General features: G+C 37.3%; 1 protein-coding gene across 11 annotated transcripts; it reads right to left on the bottom strand.

Moving 5' to 3' along the window:
• Positions 1 to 2,504: 2,504 nt before the first annotated feature.
• Positions 2,505 to 19,221, bottom strand: LOC308397965 (protein mono-ADP-ribosyltransferase PARP6). Of its 11 annotated transcripts, XM_080884294.1 has the most exons (24): positions 19,192 to 19,221; positions 18,923 to 19,016; positions 17,495 to 17,567; positions 16,898 to 16,975; positions 15,151 to 15,260; positions 14,846 to 14,906; positions 14,589 to 14,679; positions 14,340 to 14,406; positions 13,988 to 14,137; positions 12,705 to 12,855; positions 12,115 to 12,246; positions 11,629 to 11,724; positions 11,256 to 11,348; positions 10,891 to 11,016; positions 10,562 to 10,627; positions 10,111 to 10,178; positions 9,824 to 9,872; positions 9,574 to 9,686; positions 7,951 to 8,023; positions 6,200 to 6,269; positions 5,301 to 5,380; positions 4,953 to 5,016; positions 4,387 to 4,471; positions 2,505 to 3,370 (listed from the first exon to the last, which is right to left on the bottom strand). In XM_080884294.1, the coding sequence occupies exons 3-24, from the start codon at positions 17,495 to 17,497 to the stop codon at positions 3,268 to 3,270; spliced, it is 1,929 nt and encodes a 642-aa protein (XP_080740420.1). In that variant the 5' UTR covers positions 17,498 to 17,567; positions 18,923 to 19,016; positions 19,192 to 19,221; the 3' UTR covers positions 2,505 to 3,267. The 11 variants fall into 11 exon arrangements, 9 of the variants coding, with proteins under 9 accessions (XP_080740420.1, XP_080740419.1, XP_080740421.1 ...); XM_080884293.1 differs by having other exon boundaries at positions 18,923 to 19,203; XM_080884295.1 differs by lacking the exons at positions 18,923 to 19,016; positions 19,192 to 19,221 and adding an exon at positions 18,457 to 18,731.
• Between the last annotated feature and the right edge of the window lie 890 nt (positions 19,222 to 20,111).

Raw genomic sequence — 20,111 nt, 5'->3', positions numbered from 1 at the left:
ATACAGCACATCCAGAGCCAAAACAGCCATCAGACTGGACTTTTGCAGCAAAGTAGCAATGTGCTGTTTTCAACTGGTTTGAAAGTAAAGAGCTTTCTGTGGTCAGACAGAGCAAGCGAGACAGAGAGAGGGAGAACAGAGTGAGCATTTGGCTGATCAACAAATATTAGTGATCCTCTCTGAGAGGGAGGCATACCCTGCAATATTTCGAGGAGGAGAGATTAAATTTAAAAGAAATCAACAGCAACTTGAATGAATTTATGATGCCCTGAATTGTAAACATTTAGATGTTGTAAGTACTTTTGCACCGGCATGTCTGTATACTGGTATATTGCACTACTATTTAAAAAAAACTAAATCCATTGTTTTTAAGAAGCAAAGTTAGTTTCAATGGTGGTGTTTAAGGTCAAAGACTTTGTTTCTAACGAAAAAGAAACATAACACGAAATTTAAGGAACGGGATCGCACCGGTAGGCCTATGGCGCGAGATTCTGCAAAATATATGCCACTCAAGTGCCTATTCACTTCTGTTGTTTTTATATCAGCATAGCGATGTGTGATGTAGTTTGCAACTGTATGCTAATTCATCACCTATATTTTTATTTATTTGCAGTTGTCGAGTTTGGTCTTCCTGTAACTGCATAAAAACGGCAAAAGTAAATGTCATACAAACATCTCTTTTGTGTTTCTTTAGGTACAGTTTAGTATATGTTGATTCGATGGCTTCAAGCTTCTCTTTTTTGCAGCATTCTTGCTTTTTACACGATAATCATCAAAGACTGACACATTAATGACTCGGTTTTCTCAAATACGAAACCTCATTTCTCTTTGACATGTCAGTTTTTTTATATTTAGCATACTGCCTTACCTTTATATACACGTGAGCGCGAATACACAGGAAAACATGTTGATCACCAACACAGGATTCAAACAGAACGGAGGACTCGAGCAGTCTAAGCGGTGGTGGAGTAATAGTGCCCCCTTCTGCTTAAAATGCCGCACAAAAGCTCAGCAACAATAGACATTTCAACACATATAATAAACAAAACGACGCCGAGAATAAGACTGTGCAAAACCAGGCTTTATTTTTTATTTTTTTGTCTGCATCGCCCCCTTTCATCTCGATCATAATCACCATCACTGTCATAACATCATCGTCAAAAACATTACTCACCAGTTACAGTCAGCGAGAGAAACGACTCTCAGAGACACTCAGTGTCTTGGCAAAAACAGGCATCAGCTGTTAGAAGAGTCCCAAGTCCCACAGTGGGTCAGCTGTATGTGTCCATCTTTTTCTGGGCAATACATTTCAACAAGCTCTCCAGTGTCCTTATGTACAATCTGTTTTGTTTTTGTGCCCCACAAGTCCATTCAGTGGTCAGTTTCAGAAGACAAAATCCATCTTAGTACAAACACAGTTAAGATGTTGGATATTTTAGTCTTGCTGATTCCATTAACATTTATTTTATCATATCTTTTTCACCACTTCCCGTCTACTGCAGGCCCAAGGACAGTCAAATTGTCCAGTTTAGGCGAACGCTGAGTAAGTGCAATGTCTATTATAATGTCAAGAAAATACAAAGCCACACATACATACATACAGTACATGACTAACTGATAAACTTGTTTAGCTATACAACATTGCCATTCTCCAACGTGAAACCAAAGAGTTGCACATTCATGCACCTCTATATAATATCCAGTCTCAATTGCGTTAGGGGTGAGAAGGACTTGAGCTCACCTGGACTAGATAATGTTTGTAGTTAGAAAACTGTCCATGATTTTTTGTACAGGTGATTTTGTTTGTGGATCCACTGGTCAGTGTAGTTCATACACAAAAATATTCATTTTAAATTGAGATATTCATTGATGTTTAAGTAGTAAAGACTACTTAAAAAGGGGTATATGACAGACTGTGGTAGTTTTTAAACAGAAAACAAACTTCAAGTAGTTGATGTAACATGTTATATGACATCTGATCAACATTCTTTTCCATCAAGTGAGACAAGAGTAATGTGTATAATTTCACCTATATATTTTGCTGCATATTGCTGTTTTTGAAGGTCAAACCTGACAACCAAAGTCACCCCACTGGGTTTTTAAATGCTTGAAATAACTGTTTGTGTTGAAGAACTACAAATCCCATTATTCTTCAAAACAGGAACAAAGACAAAACCTTGATGGAGCGGTAAGTCATCACAACAAAACACTGTCCACTTTATCATAATTGTGAAATGAAAGGAAGAGAAACAGATCTTTACCAAAACAATAAACTGAATTCATTTAAAATGAGCAAAAACAGTGCCAATGTCTTAATTTCATAAAAATATTAACAGCACATTTTTCAATATATGAATCCTTGAGGAAATTTTATTACATTTGTCCTTTTTGTCACTAATTTTTCCAGAGAGAACAAAGCTTTTTTTTTTTTTAGAGCTCTGACATTTGGGGGTTCTAAAGATTTAAAGTGCATCCTTAATCAAAACTGTCTTAATTGTTCTGTGAAAAATTCTAATCATGGTAAACCCCCACATCAAAAGCAAAGTGCTTAATGTGTATGTGATCTGAGTATAAACCACACCAACACCTCGTGTTTTGGATTCTGGGAAATTCATTGAGTATGCGGGGATGAAACGACAGAGCAATACTTGCTGCTCAGGGGCTAAACATATCACACACAATAATTCATACCATTACTGAAAGAACACTGTATAATAAGAAAAGGGATAAAGACTTTGCAAACACAAAAATAAAAAAATAAAAAATTCCATGTGTATGTAAATCCATCACTTACTCGTTTGCCACAAAGGGAACAATTATCATTTGGAATGGTTATTTGTTTTACTATATATTCACAGAGAGAAATAAATAAATAAATGGAGATGAAGAGTTCAAAGGATCAGTAAAAATGCAGCAAAAAAGAAACCAAGGTCAGAAGAGTGTGTGTTGATAATATATCCGATGACTACTGCCATTTTTCTTCACTTGTTTTAATGATATGAACTGAGAAAAGAAGACATTACCCCAATTAAGCCTAACTGTAGATTAAATGACCATGTAAGGTGTAACAATTTGGAAAAAGGGGGAAAAAGAAAACAAGGAGACCAGAACAAAGCAACTTCTGAAATAATGTGCTTAAGAGCTCCCTCATCCTTCATTATCAAGCCTGAGGACAGCCCAGCTGAAAACATTCGCTAAAACTGTCTGCCTGCCTGTGTGCCTTCCACAGAGAAACGTATGGATCCAAACACTGCTGGTGAACCTCCATTAGCTCGAGTAGATCTGGGTCCCAATCACACGCATGATCTCCTTCTGCACCTTAGGCTCTTGGGTGTTGATGTTAGCATCTCCTACTTGGCCATCCTCATATCTGCGCATAGAGAGAATACTTTATATTTCTGCTTAACACCTGGTCTTGATAACGTCCCTGCCCTTTCTACTGCACTTTATTTTGGATATAACTGCCCAACTTAATGGTGCTTAAGCGCAGCTTTAATAAGGAAGACCTGTATTCATTCTTCTGCCTGCAGGGCTGCTCGTCTATTTACATCACTTCCGCATTCCCACGCTGTCAAATTAAATTCTGTTGTCATCAATCAGGCCTAATATTTTTCTTTCCCTCCTTCTGCAAGCCACTTTTACATACACTTCAAATCTTAGTGAGTTTCTGTCATTCTGCCTTTCAGACTTAGATTCATGCAATCCACTTCCTCTTCATCTTCACCTGGCCAGAGCTGCTTATCCAAGTCTCCACCTGCTTCATCTCTACCATCACTAGTGTCTAGACTCCAGGGTGTCCTGCCCTACCAGACTCTTATCCCCAAATAATTAAAAACTAAAACTCTGTATTTCATTAAATCATGTTCAGTTTTTCCAAATATAGTTTACCTTATTTCATTTTAAGATTAAGATTTAATCGAGGTGTTAAGAAAATAGGCCTTTAAAGGGAACAACTGAGGTTTGGCTTGATGCTCCTGTCTGGGGAGCAAGGAAAAATGATTTTAGGAGTTCTGACATCTTTCTGTTTTTATTCTAACCACACTCTCCATTCTGGAAATAAGAATAAGCACACACATAGCACAAGAGTTCATTTATGTTTAGCTGTCATTTGAGTTAGACTGTAAGAAATCTAAAAATTATTTTCTAACTCAGAAAACAGAGAACATATTGATAAAATCTGCTATTTGATCCGATCTTTAAATCACCTGCATCTTTACGCAGTGTAGCAGATTAAAAAACGAGAAAAAACAAAACAACATAAAAACACCAACGATGCATTCAAGAGTGACAATGACAAAATTAGATGGGTATGCCAACTCGATTTTGTAATAATTCCAAGAATTCAGTTGAAATTATAAAGGCGCTGAAAGTTACTGAAATACTTACACAAAAAAGAAGCGAGTACAGACATGGTCAGAAACCGGACACACCCAGATGTTTCCATGCTTCTGCAGATCCTTTGATGTGATAACTGTTAAAATCAGAGAACTGTGTTTTATCAAAGGAACGTTATTAGAAATTGTAAACTGTAACAACAGTGCTTCTTGTTCTGCTTTGATTGTAGTGTTGCTGTTGTTTTGGAATTATCTGATACAGCATAAAATGTATTATAGCCTAAGTGCTAAATGGCCTTATTATTCTAAGTGATGCAATCTAAATCTTTATTTTTATTGTCTCCTTTAATAATAGCAGTGATCATATTGCCATGACTTCATAGCAAGAGCAATTGCATTATAATATCTTTTAGTCTGTAATAGGACTCTATTTGTATTTTACTTTATCAAGGTTTGTGAAGTTTGAAAAGGGTTGAGTAGAAAATATCAAAAATGTGTGTATTAGTTGTTACATCATGTCACATTTAGTCTGTAGTTAATTTATTTCTTAAAAGCTATAATGATGTGACTCAGTTTAACCCATCTACCAATAATATTACGCCTCCTACATAATATTACCTTCACAAAGAGCAATACAGTTCAAGTTTCGACTCTGAAGAAACCTTGACTGGATAGGACGGCTCTGTTGAAAAGCAAACATCACTCAATTAGTTGTTACAGAAAAGGCGATGATGTAACTGAAGCATCCAAAAGACAAATAATTAATGTTTAGAAATACTGAAATTATATGGTTCGCCACAGGCAGGTTCAAGGTGACGATACAAGTGTTTAAAGCATGAAAAACGTCAAAAAATGCAAACTGCCTTTTGGAAACCAACTCTCATCTAACCATCAATGTTATTTTAAAAAGAAATCGGATCTTTTAAGAGATCAGTATAATAAAACTGACTCTTCACTGTCCCTCACCTGTGGTATAGTGTTCATGCGGTTGTAACGCTGCACTAGTTCATCTTTGGTGGGCATGCGGTGCTGTCCTTTCCCCATTCCTGCAAGAAGCAGCACACAACAAATAAAAACAGTCAGAACAACTTTACCTCAACTCAACCAATATGTGGGGAAAAAAAGAAACAAAAAACTTTCTCTGGTGAACTTTTGATGTCCTTGTCAACAGGTCCGACTTTAATATAAAATTCACTGCCCTAAATGGTACCAAATACATGCTACATGGAAAACAAGTAAAAAAACAAATATTCATTTTCAGTATTGATAAACAGTTCAAACAGTACTTGTTTTAGACTGTGCCTATAATTTAAAAAAAAGATTTGTACTTAGAAAATTAGCTGGGAAAATAAAACCAAGTAGATGTAATGTCAAAAACTGTAACATCTGTTAAGCGTTTTGCTTTCTTTTAAGAATTCCACATCCATTCTCCAAGTTAGCATATGTTAATAGCTGGCCCCCACTAGGAACACACTGTGCTGAAGTCCTTATTATTGCCAGCAAAATCTATAAGCCTTGAAACATCTTTGCAACCCTCAACTGACAAAGGCAAAGCCAGATGAAAACCAAAAAATGTGAAAACACACAAATCCAATGACAAACCTATTTTTATACAGCCACAACATGAAGCATGGCATGGCAGGTGGCACAGAAGCTCAGAGGCCCGAGACCCAGCATCCAAAAATGGAAACACAGTACAGCACAACAGGATAACATGGCAGGCACCCACAAGTGAAAATGGAGTGTTCCACGATGTCAATTAGGCCATGTGGCAAACACAAAGGCTACTCGGTGAACATGGTGGAAAAAGCAAGGGGGGTGGGGGTGGGGGCACAGGGGTCTGAATGGTGATGAACCGTTCCTACCTGAGTATCCAAAAGATATGCTGGAGATGGGGCTCAGATAGATGCCCTTTCCGTACGCTGCCCCATGCAGCTTGGGTTTGAAAAGAGCAGGAAGGAAGGGTCACTGAGCATGTGCACAGGACAGCCTTACACACACATATGTACACTTGGAAATGCTAACACATACAGTGAAATTCATCTCAGATCAACTGTACTCAAAATAGCCTGTGAATGTCAATGATTTTAAAATGGATGTGACAGTTCCCCTCAACAACCAAGCATACTAAATACACCCACACATGCAAAGTGCAAATCCAAATTCTGCAAAGAAGAAAGCGTCAAAGAGAGAGATTGTTCCAGGAATCTGAAGCAATTCATATACAGTTACACCTGCTAACTTCTTTCAACATTATGCATTAGAGATCAAGTGATACTCTTGATTTTTGTGCTTTGAATTTTTGCATAAGCGTCCAGGTATTCAAATAATACTTGCATGAAACTTGAAATGTAGACATAAATGGAAAGATGGCAAAGTACAAAGATAACTGATTATAAGGTGAGCCTTCTCTCTGCAATGTCTGCCGGGAGGAAAACAGAAGGGCCACATGTGTAACGACTGAGAGTCAAATTAAGAGGAAGAACAAAGAGCCACTTGACTGGGAATGCATGAGGGAGACAGCAGTCAGGACATTGCACATCTGGAAGAAATGAAAAGGAACAAGAGACAAGAGATTTTGTGTGATGGCTGGAGCTAAAGGTAGATTCAGTCATCCTCCTCCTCCTCCTCCTGCTGTGAAACACAATGACAGAGGAAGAGTGTCAATGCTCAAGGTGAAATAGAGAGAAGGGGGAGGCAGACGAGCACCAAAGCAAGATCAAAGATGAAGACTTCAAAAAGTTGGAGAATAAAGAAGGCATAAATGAAACACATCAGCACGATAGAGCAATCATGGCTGAAAGATCCTTGAGATTTCAGATTTAATTGTGTTTAATCTATTTTCAGGACAAGCCTGAGTCTCTCCCGAGCAGCAGTCTTTATCAGCTGTATTGTGCAAATGAGACAGTCTGTTCTCTCTGAAGATCAAATCTTTTCCCTTGTATTATTTAAGAATTATCTATGAAAGACCAGATTGATTACAACTACAACAAAATAAAAGTGAGAACAAATGTGGAAATTAATAAGAATTAAAAAAAAAATCACAAATATAATTGGGATAGGTGGTATGCCCTTCTTTCCTGGGAAACTCTATAGTTCTTATATGGTCATTTGTTCCACTTTGGTATTAACAAGTTTTCTATAAACATTTGAATGATTTATATAAAATATTTTTGAGTATATAAAGAGTAGTGACAGTTACTAACCTTTCAAAAGAGATCCCTATTCACTCTGTTGAAGGCTGTACTCACTGCCACAGAACTTGTCCTCTGCGTCCTTTAAATACAGATCTAACCTACTCAGTGCTCTAGATGGTTGACCCCAACAGGGCACACAGGCTCTCAGCTGACACCACAGCCCATTTCCTTTGTCCCACAACAGGAAGGGACATGCTGTCTGCTGTTGCCAGCAGAGAAGGCAGAAAGAGGCTGACGCTGGCAAGGAAAATCTCCTAGTGTGCCCTGCTTGCTAAAATGCCAATTGCAAAGCTGATGAAAAGGAAGCTGGCATCCATTAACTGTGAAAATGAATCAGCCGGACAGCGAGCCTGCTTTGTGCAAGGGCAGGTTTGCTGTCCGATAGGAGATGCTTCCAGCTAACTGCCAGGGTTACATACCTGCAGTTTGGTATAAGAGGCATTGACTAGTCCATTTCTCAGAACAGAGTGCCAGTTCTCTATATGGGAACCACTAGAGCAAGTGTAGAGAGGGAGAGATAAGAAGATAAAACAAATACCATGTGAATATAACAGTGTAATAGCGTGGAATCGCTTTTCTTTTTCGAATTGGCTCGATCTTTGCTGTTCAACACTGGAAAAAAATTAACAAAAATAAATATTTTGTTATCTTTTCATAAAGATCTTTGTAAAATATGTTATCACAAAATATTTAATCTTATAGTTTTTCTATTTTAAAATTCATCATTTTTCATGAACTGGGTAATTGAAGGTTATTACTGGCAAGAGAGAGCAGCAACAGGGATGAGCAACTGGATGCTGAATATACTTGCATTTATCACCATGTAAATTACTGCATAAGAGGATTTTTTTTTTTAATTTTAAAAAGAAAGGGTTAAACAAGCTATAAATCTTTTGGTTTTTAATAATTTAACATTCTACAAAATCTACAACTTAATTCGTTAAAAGAAAAGATAACATCACAATCTTCCAGATTTATATTGGTTAATTAAGCCTTAAAACACGGGCAAGTAGTTTTTTTTAAATATTTTTAACTAATCAGCCTTTGAGCATAATTAAAAGAACAGTTCACCCCCAAATCAAATCTCTGTGTTTTTGAGCTGACTAGTGGTGCTGTTTATCCATCTGGATTGTTTTGGTGTTAGTTGATAAGTTTTGCAAATATCAGCTGTACGGATTTCACTTGAATATGATGAAGCCAGATTCTGCTGCTCAAAACACCAAAATACACGAATCTCAGCAACAACATCTATTTTCAGTAATCATGACCCAGTATAAGGTTACTTTTCTACTGATTTTTTTCAAATATATTATTTGGTGATTTGAGAACCATTAGGCAAGTGCCATTTAATTCCTTTATATGTGAGATGGTCTCTCTTTTTTTTTTTTTCAAAAAGTCATGTTTCTATTTATATCAATCTAAAAAAAAATTGCAGTCAGGCTAAATTAAGCATTTGGCATTTATTGTTATCTGATTATTAAATTTCTAGTAGGAACCATCATGCAGAAAGACTGTAAGCCCTGTTGGTGAATCAGTTGTACCCTGCACGTGCCCAGATGGGTTGTGAGTATCTAAAATATTCAGCACAGCCCCATCTGCTACAGTACAAATCTGTATTTCATAGATATTGCTGGCTCCATGTGCTGGCTAAGAAAGGTGGTTTCTCAGTCCAGGAGAATGACCATTGCTCTGTGCTGTTATTTGTTATGGTTCCATAAAAATCTGCTAAAGTGGCCCCTTTCAGCAAATGCATAATGACCAGGTGTTACACTGAGACATGTTCATGTTTGCAAAGTATAGCGCTCCAAAGCTAAAGTATGCATTCATTTTAGCAGCTATGCTTGATTTGACATCAATTATTAAAAGAATTTGATTCCTCAGAAAATATTTCCCACCAGCCACACGCTTATAAATATAATAACCACTAAGTGTTTTCTGATACTTCAGCACAGCCTAAATGGTTTTACTTCTTAAGCATTAAAGGCTTTAAAATTTTAAATTCATTTACTGACAACATGTTAAATAATGGAAATGTAACTCACTGGAAGGCAAAAGTGCTGCCGTATAACTTCTTGGCAGTGCGAAAACGAGCTTCCTTGGCTGGGGGGCTGCTGAGCAGGAGGAACTGGTGGGAGGTGTGCATGAATTTCAGTTGCTGTTACGGTGAGATCATTGAGACGAGAGAATGTCAGAGACAAGTGGACAGGGAATGAGTACGTATCAAATTACACAATATAGCATTCAAAAATGTTTATAGAAGGGACATAAGGCAATATTGCTCTGGTTTCCTACCCTACTGAGAGGCAGCTTGACGATATGAGATCTGTTACTGGAAATAATCCTGTAGAAACATAGAGAAGAGATTCAAATATGTATATAAACTATATCGTATCATAATAGCATCGTGTCAATACTACTCACAGCAGACATCTTGACTTGTCAAAGTAAAAACAACACACCACTGAAGATGCTTCCTTTTTTTTCAAGTGTCCAAGTATCCCATGGCAATATGACAGTGAGGTGATGTAGATAATACCAGAAGGTGAAAACACACAGCACAACGGATTGTCTTTACTCACCACTGTAGCAGGGGATGGGCCAAAGGGTCTAGTTTGTCCATCTGTTTCTTAATCTCCAGATATGAACCCTGGAAAAAATGCCAAAACAAATGAGTAAGCTTTTACTTGTGATGTGAATATTAGATAAGGATATCATCTTATAGATGCAGTCCAACCACAGTAGGTAACAAGTGGGTAAACAAATGTAGCATGGAGAAGACCATGCTACCACTTTGATTAACAAAACTGCATCCATGAAGATTAAACAGCACAGTTCCTTAAATTAAAATAAAATGTGAACGGACATTGTCAGTAATCTCGATACAAAAGCCTACTTCCAAAGACATTGGGATGCTATTTTTATCTGCATTTCTTTTTCTTTTTTCTTTTTTTACATGCCTTTCAACCCATTTAAAAAAAAAAGCTGCTCTACTATTATGGCCTTTCTTTCCCGCCCACCTCCTTCTTGTACCTGGGTCATTTCCCGAATGGACATTACACTATCCAGTGCTTTTTGTAGTCTTTCATAATTCTTCTTCTGTGTTCACCGGTTGAGCCAAACATCCATTGTATGCAGTAAGAGAGAGAACAACATACAGAAATCTAAAATCACTGGAGACATACAGGTCTTAGATTTAATCATTAGTTTGAAATATATGATATAGAAAAATGAATTGTAACAATAATTTTAGTTTGTTCTGATGGCAGAAGTTTGTTTTTAAGCATGCAGTATGTCTTTTTCAAATTAAATGTCATGATGGAATTAAATATGATCTTTAGAAATGTAGTGAGGATGCTGACCTTTGGATTAAAGGCAAGAGTCTTGGGGTCGTTGGGATCAACAACTGAAGGGTAAGGTTCAAATATGATGCTCTTACGAGGAGACTCCAGGGCAGCTCGACACATAGCTACAAGAAGGTCCACGACCTGGGAAGAGATGGATTATATATTTATATTTTGTGCCTTCAGTTTATGCTGATGAGTGAAATTGTGTTTTTTCCAATAACACATATTAGCTACAGGTAATCAGAATTGGATCAAAATGTTGACATTGGTATTTTTGTTCTTATCTATATTTCAGCACTTTTATCTAATATCTAAAGGAATGGACTATAAAATCCAAATAATGTGCATTATTTGATATACTGTCGAAGTGTTGTGGTCACCTCTGCCCCGGTGGCCACTTCCTCTGCGGCTCCAGACATTACACCCAGAGTGTAGAAAGAGAACACACACAGCTCCCTTGTGCACACAGCAGGCTGCATGAATAAACAAAGTTTAAACTACACCTATTTCGAAATCTACTACCCATACACAAAAAGGTACATTGACTCACACAATCTTCCCATTTGCTTACTCTAGTATTAAGTAAGCAAGAAAATCTTCAACCAGAAATATGCATATGTATATTACTGACAGAAAAAAAAAAATCATAGATCATGTTTCAAGTTACTGATATTTTTTCCACTTATATGAGGGTTCATATTTCTGCATCTCTTACTTATACATCTATGTGTTTCTCTTATTTGCCTCTGGTACCTTCAGCATGGATCCATTCTGAAAGACATGCTGTTCGTCACAAACCACGCAGTACTCATTAAGTGTGGGGATCCTCTGTTCTGAGTACTTCATTATCTGTTTGGGGGGAAAAGCAGTTTAATTCTGAATTAATTGTCACCTTCAGCACTGCCATTCAAAGGAATGCTATTTTGGCAAAGTTGTTACAATGCCATGGTTTTGGGTCCTAGAATAACATTACATTTTAGAGCTCAACAATCATTTGCACAATACTAGGAGCTAATAGAATCTACAGACTGTATGGTGTGGGTTCACACCTAACAATGATGAAATCCCCAGAAGCCATTTATAGATTACTCACCAGGTATTATTTTTTATTTTTAAGTCATTCAAACAACATGTGGTATTTTAATGCTCAGGTAATTAGTTTACTTTCTTCTTAGCTATGACTGAGACAAAATGTAGAAGTGGCTTTGTAAGTGGAATGACATCTTTTTGAGCTCTAACCTGCACTAAGAAGCCATACTCCAAGGTAGGAATGTTCTTGCAGTGGCCGCCCGCCTGGGATGAGAAAAACAATTCAATCAGCTGCCTCGTGGTAATCTGCGCTGGGGCCCTGGCCGCTGGGACAGCCACAGTCTGATGAGTCAAGTGAAGACAAAGCATTATGGGAAAGGGCGCACCAGCCATGTTACGGTAAGGGTAGGGAAAGACTCAGGTGGGTACAGTGCAGGTGGCGGGTGACTGAGAAGGGGGTCAGAGTGAATCACAGCGGATTAAGACATAAAAACAAAAACAAAAAAAACTTAAATTTCTTAATAACAGCATTTCACCACATACAATTTCCAGAATTACAGTACTTAAAATATTAACTTCAAACATTACGGGTTTCTACAACAGAACTTTTCTGAGTGGAAAGAAAGTAAAGTTAAGAGCCTCAGAGTTGTGGGTTAAACACTGCAACCAAAACTTGACATGTGACAGTTAAAATATATATTTACTGAGAAAGAGGGAAAGGAGTAAAATTTACACAAGTCAGCATTTTAACTGAAAGGTATTTCACATTTGGGTGTTGATTTATCGAGACTTGCTCTGACCTGGCTATTTGGTGGATAGCTGAATAGCTCTCCTTTAGGGTTCTTCATGGTACAGGAGATCGAGCGGTTCATTAAGCGCGTCACCCTCAGCTCAGGGACACTCAGCTTCCCTTTTAAAACTGTGTCTTGAATCAGAGGAAAACTTGGAGACCTGACAGAGACCAAAATACAAAGAAAGCTGTCATTCAGAGTTTCAAAGGGGATATGATTCAGAGCACAAAGGATTTAGATTTTAAGGTTAAAGAACACATTTTGGTATTACTATGATGCTGCTAACAACAAAATCTTAATTTTGAGTAATCTCATTTTAAATATCATATTATCTATAATAATATATGATCTAGACTGTAATATACTTGTCGACTATAGGCTTGGACAATTTTATAGTGACATCTTCTAAAGAAGTACACACTCTGCTCTAGTGATTCACATGTACTAACAGGTAATACTAGCTCTGACAACTGAAATCTGGCAGCAGCTCAAGTCACTAACTGTTACCTGCAAGAGCCAGTGTTGACTTCTACCATTGCTCTCAGTATATAATCAATGAACCACCTTGACGTGAGACTTGTCAAGTTTTGAGGATGTCAAGACAGGCTAGTAGTTAGAGGAGCTGACCTCCACTGAGTGGGCTGGGATTTAATCCCTATGCACCAATAACTGTCAAAGAATGTCTGAGGAAGTCAGAAGCCAAAAATTGTAGTTACCCAAAGGGGAATTTGGTTGTGCTTGTCAAAGCTTGAATTTCAGTCAGTCTTCACAATGCTGAGTCAGAGCTACCATTCCTGTTTGTCTTTTTTGCTATAGTTCACCTAATAGTTTGTAGTATTTATATGGTGTATTTATCCTGTTTATGAACGTAGGTAGAGAATGAATCATTAAACTTTAGGTGCGCACAGTATTTTATATCATGAAACCTTAAGTTGCATATGATTTATGATTTGTGCTTTCAGCTTTGTTTTTATTTTGGCAGATATGCTTATTTCCTACTGCCTAAGACTGATAACTAACTTTGATAATTAACTGGAGAAACATAGCATATTAGCACTTGCCACTACAGTCTGGATCAGCTTTGACATGTTCTCAAAAAAGTCAATGTCTTCCATCACTATGCCTATATTATGTCAGTAAATAACAAAAGTACAAACAGACTACACAGAAAGCAAACATGCATTTGTGTTGAATGAAAAAAAAAAAGAAGACAGAAATCAGAAATTAAATCTTACTCGGGATTCCAGTGTCATTTACCAATGGTGAAGCTAAAGTGTGAGAGAGATACCTACTTTGGGATGGGGGAGAAGATGCTGAGCCCGGCACGGAACTTCTTGATGGTCCCTCCGGCTTTGAACCAGCTGTGCCTCTTCTCCTGCTGGGCCTTGAGAAACTCATTACTAAGGTGCTTCCACTGCTGTGAGGTGAATGTGCTCAGGATCCTGTGATAATATGACAGTGAGGAAGGAAGACGCTAATTTTCTCTTTCAATCGGCGCCAAATATACCTTCTCATAAACTAAATATTACTATTACGTTAAACTAAGCTACTGAAACTAACTGAAATGTTTCTGCAGCTCTTGCTCACAATGGTACAGGTATAGATGTTTTTTAGGTCCCAAATTTAAGAGATGACATCACTTACTTTTTAAGTTGCAGGCCCAAGCTGAAACCTTCTTTATTTGACGGCTGGAACACTTCTACTGACGGCTCTAAATAAAGATGACTAATATTATTACACATAGTGTACAGATAGACACAAACTGTGTTTGTTTTTTCCCCCCATTCTCCCTCTTGTACGGCGCACAATGTACTCATCTCTCACACTCATTGAGTAGCACAAATACAAAGTCCCTTCCAGAAAACCAACATCCACAGTGACATCTTTACTCACCGGGTCCATCGAGATACTGAGAAAGAGAAAAGCGAAGTCTCAGAATAATTGGTTCTGTTCTGATAACTTTCCATGCCGTCGCAACTTCCTCCTGAGTCGGGCACAGACACACAAATATGCAGAGTTAGCATCCTAATTAAAGACATTTCTTGTAATATAAATAGATTATGATTTTATGATGCATTTTACTTTGCAAACTGTCAATATTAGAATAGTAATAGGCAAAATCAGAGGAGGTGTTTCCAGTGAAGACTCACATCTAAGAAACTGATGTTAATATGAAGATCGATGTCTACATCATCAATGGTTCCATACTCCCTGTTCATAAACACAACAACATGTAGAGTTAATTTATCATGAGTAATCAAAGTTATACTCAAACCAATTCACGTGGTTATACCCTGAGGGTGGTTGTTTTTTTTCTCTTTTGGCCCAGCTAGTTATAACAGAGTGCAAGCATGTTTAATCTTATCTCTACTTAGTTATTTCTTTCAAAACTAGTCAAAATTTAAGCAGCTTGATTGCATATGTGTGTGTGTGTGTCTTACTATCTATGCTGTACCTGACAGAGATAGCACTGTCAGTGTAGATGTCTTTTACAGCCTCAATGTCTGCATCCAGTTGAGGGTGTCGATACAGGTCAGCAGCACAACTCCCCTGCAATAAGCAGCACTGGTCACAGTTATAGCAGGGAATGAATTCTCAGTGGTTCCTAATCTTATTTTCTTTTTTAATCAAACATATCCCCACACACCCCACAGTCCCATCAGATAAAATCCAAGTACACGTTACTGTTGTGTTTCAAAACAGTTTAAGTTTTCAAGTTAAGCCTTAAATTAGAGATTGCTTATCAAAATGAATGATCTAACATTTGATATTGCTACAGTTTGCACACAATTGTTTATTCACTGTTTGTGTTAGTTTGCATTTGTACCAGCTTAAGGTTTCAACTAGCTGCTCATTACTTTCATACACTTATTTTAACTAATCATCCACAGTATGATTTACTATGACCTTGCAAAGCTCTGACTCAAAAATAAAATCTTTATAACAAAGCAATTTTTTATATGAAACTATAGTTAATAACTTATATGGGATATCTGAACAATATGATATGGAGTGGTATTTAATCTTTATATTACAAAAATTAAAAAGCCTAAATAAAATGTACTATGTCTGTCATATATGTTCCTGATATCTAGAGTTGATATCTCTTCCCTTCAGCTGAGTGTGTAGAATAGATCACACAGTTTTGTTCTTATCTTCACTACACTGCTTTCATGTTCTCTGACTGCACTGAAACGAGCGTTAAGTCCCAGACTGGATTTACATTTCAATCAAAAGACTTGCAAGATAACCACAAAAAGGATAACTAACAGATTAAGGTCTTATATGAGAGTGAAGCAATGAACTTTGTGAGATGAGATGACACATTAAATATTTGCATCAGAAATGAATTTGACTGAGGTACTTGGGATTACTTGGGCTGTTTGGGGTTATGTAAGGTGTAAATAGTAAATGAAAATACTATGATCCTAATTTGAATAAAAACACAACATTCCCAGATCGTCACATATGGTAATATAAACACTTACACAACTTCACAAAACACAGCATCACATTCTGTAATTAATTAAAAATACATTTGGATTTTTTCCAGCACAGCATTAGAATGCAAATGTCAGTCATTTGGCCCATCGGAGAGAAACATGTCAAAAATGATTTACCACAATGCCGTGACATTTGGTCTGAATATTTACAGTTCCCAAGAGAATCACCCCAAATGATTCTGCTGACCTCTGACTTATTGTCTGCAGTTACTATTGGGTCAAAAATTCCTCCTGACATAAACTTAGCATACTGAAAAGTAGAGCTCTCTGCTCATGCATGTTAAATTGTTAAAAGATTACCTTTGTATCAACTGGGCTATAATATTACACAAAAGCACTGTACCAAAGATATGAGGCTTACTTTTTCCTTCATAACACTCTCTGTTATTACTGCTGAGGATTTAATAATGACAGAAGGCTTAAAATAAACACCATACATGTTTTTGACTTACCAACATTATCCTAACGTGAGGTGAAATTAACAAGTAATATATATTTCAAAACCTGTAAATTAACTGTGGTTTTGTTTGTGTCAATGTATTATAACATTGGGAAAAACTTTTTTTTTTTTTTAGAAAAACACATACTTTTAAATAACTAGAAATAACCACAAATAAGCACAAGTAGTAAAAACACAATGCCAATCTCCTGACAACAGATTCAACAGAGATTTTGCGATGGTAATAGTGTTTGCTGTACCTGAATGCCATATAGGAATTGTTCTGATTCGTTCTCCCCATCTGACTCCTCGTCTGTCCAACACTGTCCTTTGATGTCCTGTGGGCCCACACATTGTGAAAAAGCTATTATAGTGCAGTAGGACGAAAAAGCAACCTCTTTCTATCATCCTTTCATCTCCCACTTCCCTATTTAGACTTCCTTCGTGTGCTTCAAAATACTGCTTAAATAGCATTGCAAAGAGAGAGATGAAGGGACACGATTTATTCCCGACAGGATATTCTCTCAGTTCAACCCTTTTTAAACGAATCCTCAAATGACAATGAAAAAGGATGACTTTACAAAAATAGGATTTTATAAATAAAATGAACTCTGTTTCTTATTGTTTCCAGCAAAGCCTGAAACCCAGAGGTCCAACAGAATAAACCAGAAGAATATGTTATATTTAATACTTAGATCTAGGTTATTTAATGTTTAAATGCCTATGGAAATTATTTATTTTGTCACGTCAATATAATTTAATTTAAAGCTTTTTATATCATTAACAAAGCCAAACATTTTTTTACACCATTTTAATGATAAGTAATGATTACGCCAATAGGTTCCCAGTTGTCTTACCATTGGGTCTGCTGTTATGGCTCTCTCAGACAGGTTTGGGCCTTTGATTAGTGCCAACCATGTCAGCCTGTTTCTAGGTGGAAGGAGTGAGAACACAAAAGCTTTGATTGACAGTCTCACATTACTCCTCAGTATCACAACCTCGAAAAATACAAATATAAAATTAAAAACAAACAAAACAAAACAAAAAAATAATAAAACAAGAAACAAAGAGGCCACTGCAAGTGACGCCATGCTTTGTAAACGGTGCCCTCCTCCTCTTTTCTTTAAATCTTCTGCACTTCACCTTGCCATGTATCCTAGCAACAGCCATCTCTGCCTTCTTTCAGAGTGGCATTAATCACTGCAGAGAGAATGTGTGGGAGATATGTGCAGTACGTTCAGTTCCAAGGATGTTTCCATTTTTTTGTTTGTTTGTTTTTTTTCCAGGAATTTAACCTAAAAATATGAAAGCAGCAGAGGTTTTTATAGGCCTTACCTGTTGTAGACACAAGGCTAAAGCAGCACATTTACTTATCTCACTGCACCGTTAGACTGCGATTTATTGTTATGAGTGTGAGGAACAAATGTGAAAAAAAATATTTTTTCTGAGCTAATTTCCCCCGAGCACTAGAGTTTTAAGTAATTTTTAACGCAAGAAAACAATAGCTGCCTCAAAAGAAACAACAGTCACAATGATTGCCAAAAATATCGAAATGATCCAGTCGCTCCCTTCTGTTAGATATGTAAATAATGCACTGCTGAAAATTACAATTTACATAGTCCAGCCCACATCAAACAATAAAATGAATGAAAAAATTAACAAAATAGAAAATGATCTAGGAGGGGTGTAAAATACGGCAAGGTGACAACATAGCTTAGCAGTACGAGACTGAATGCCTTGAAAAAGACAAAGACAAAAAAGAACAGACATACACAAAGCCATTCATGGGATATATAGGTCAGTATAGTAAAAAGGATACCAATTTTTCATGTCTTCTTTGACAAGGCCTATTTCAGTATGTCTACATGAAAATTATGGGTATCTGTTTTTGTGAGTCTGTCATGATCATGCTCTTCTCATTGTTGTAAAACACCCTTTCTTACAACAATAGCACACAAGTAAATTCTCATTAAACATTGCTACTCTCAAAACCATATCTTCTTCTTTAGCTTCTTCTCTTTTCTCTATATGCCTACTGCCTTGCTGTTCTCAACCGTGCTAGCATCTACATCCTCCCAGCTCCCTAACCGCCATTCCTGGAGCCTCTGTCGTCTCACATGCCAATAGTTACTGACACAGCGCCCACCCCCACACAAACACACATTTAGCCGTCCCCATTCCTCCTTTTGATAACTATTTAGCTTAAACACAGAGGCAGTCAGGCGTATTTTCCCCTCCCCCCATGCTCTGGAACCCCCCCACCTACCCCATCCATCCACACTTACCTCCACAGAGGATGGAGACTGGGATGCTGTCCTTGCCTCAGCTTTTCTCCCTCTTAAAGGGCACACCTGCCTCTCTCTCGGCGGCTGCTTTCCACTGAAATGATAGATGACAATAAGTCCTTTCAAATAAAACCAAACCAGAGCCACAATCCTAAATTCTGAAGTGTCTATTTCTCAATGCTTGTGGTGTGAGTCCGTAGGCAAGCCAGCTAGTGTGTGTGTGTGTGTAAGAGCCTATGTGTTTATCTATTACAGATCTCTGCTCTTACTGCTCTCTTATATTTTGCCTGACAACACTGAGGTGTCTGAGCATGCTCAGTGAGACTAGGCAAGCCAGTCATGTGACCTGCAGCTGACTGCACTGCTGCTGAGAAATAAGGGGGAAAAATGGCTCTGCATGTGTATGCATCTGCATGTGTGTTTGCATGTGGTGTGCGGTTGCATAAGTCAGTGTCCATTAGTGTGCTCTTTTACTTTGGAGGCAGCTTTTGGTTGATATTTTAATGCTTCACGACTTGTTTAAATCTATTTAACATAAAAATAGTATAATTATACCACAAGCTACATTTGCAATGTATACTACATAGCATGCAGTTACATGCAATAAATATTTCATGCAACATAATATACTAACACTCCAATTATGTTTTAAAAAGTGACTTATATTATATTAACATTATAAGAAAATAATTGTTCCCATCTCCAAAATAGACTCACTTGCATGTGTGAGACAATGGCCCTTCAGCTAATCAGTCTTTAACCTCTTTATCTCCAGGTATCTATTTAAGAACTGACCTGAAGAATGGGAAGATTAATGGACAGGTGTCCATCCACTTGCCTGTTGTGAGGCTGTAGTCTGGACAGACATGCTTGGGACAGCCCCTTACCCACCCAATTGCTAGGTATTGGATAAGATAAAGGCAGATGCACAGATGATCTGCTGAAAGAGTGTGATTGTTTACACCTGAGTTTGCTGAGTGTCTTGGAAAGCTGCTTTTTGATTGGTATTTATCCTCATTTTAGTTTTTTTATTAGTGTATTCTTGTTTTTTCCCGATTACTGCACTATAGAGGCTGGTTAAAAACAATATTTTGTTTCAACCTGTGCATTTCTGTAAATACCATGTGAAATGACAATAAACTTGAATCTTGATCTGCTGTGGTGACCTCTAAAGGAACCAGCTGCCAGA

This window comes from Rhamphochromis sp. 'chilingali' (assembly GCF_963969265.1).
Source record: "Rhamphochromis sp. 'chilingali' genome assembly, chromosome: 6".
Classification (NCBI taxonomy): domain Eukaryota; kingdom Metazoa; phylum Chordata; class Actinopteri; order Cichliformes; family Cichlidae; genus Rhamphochromis; species Rhamphochromis sp. 'chilingali'.
The sequence above is the reverse complement of the archived record's forward strand: the minus strand, read 5'-3'. Positions and strand labels throughout refer to the sequence as shown.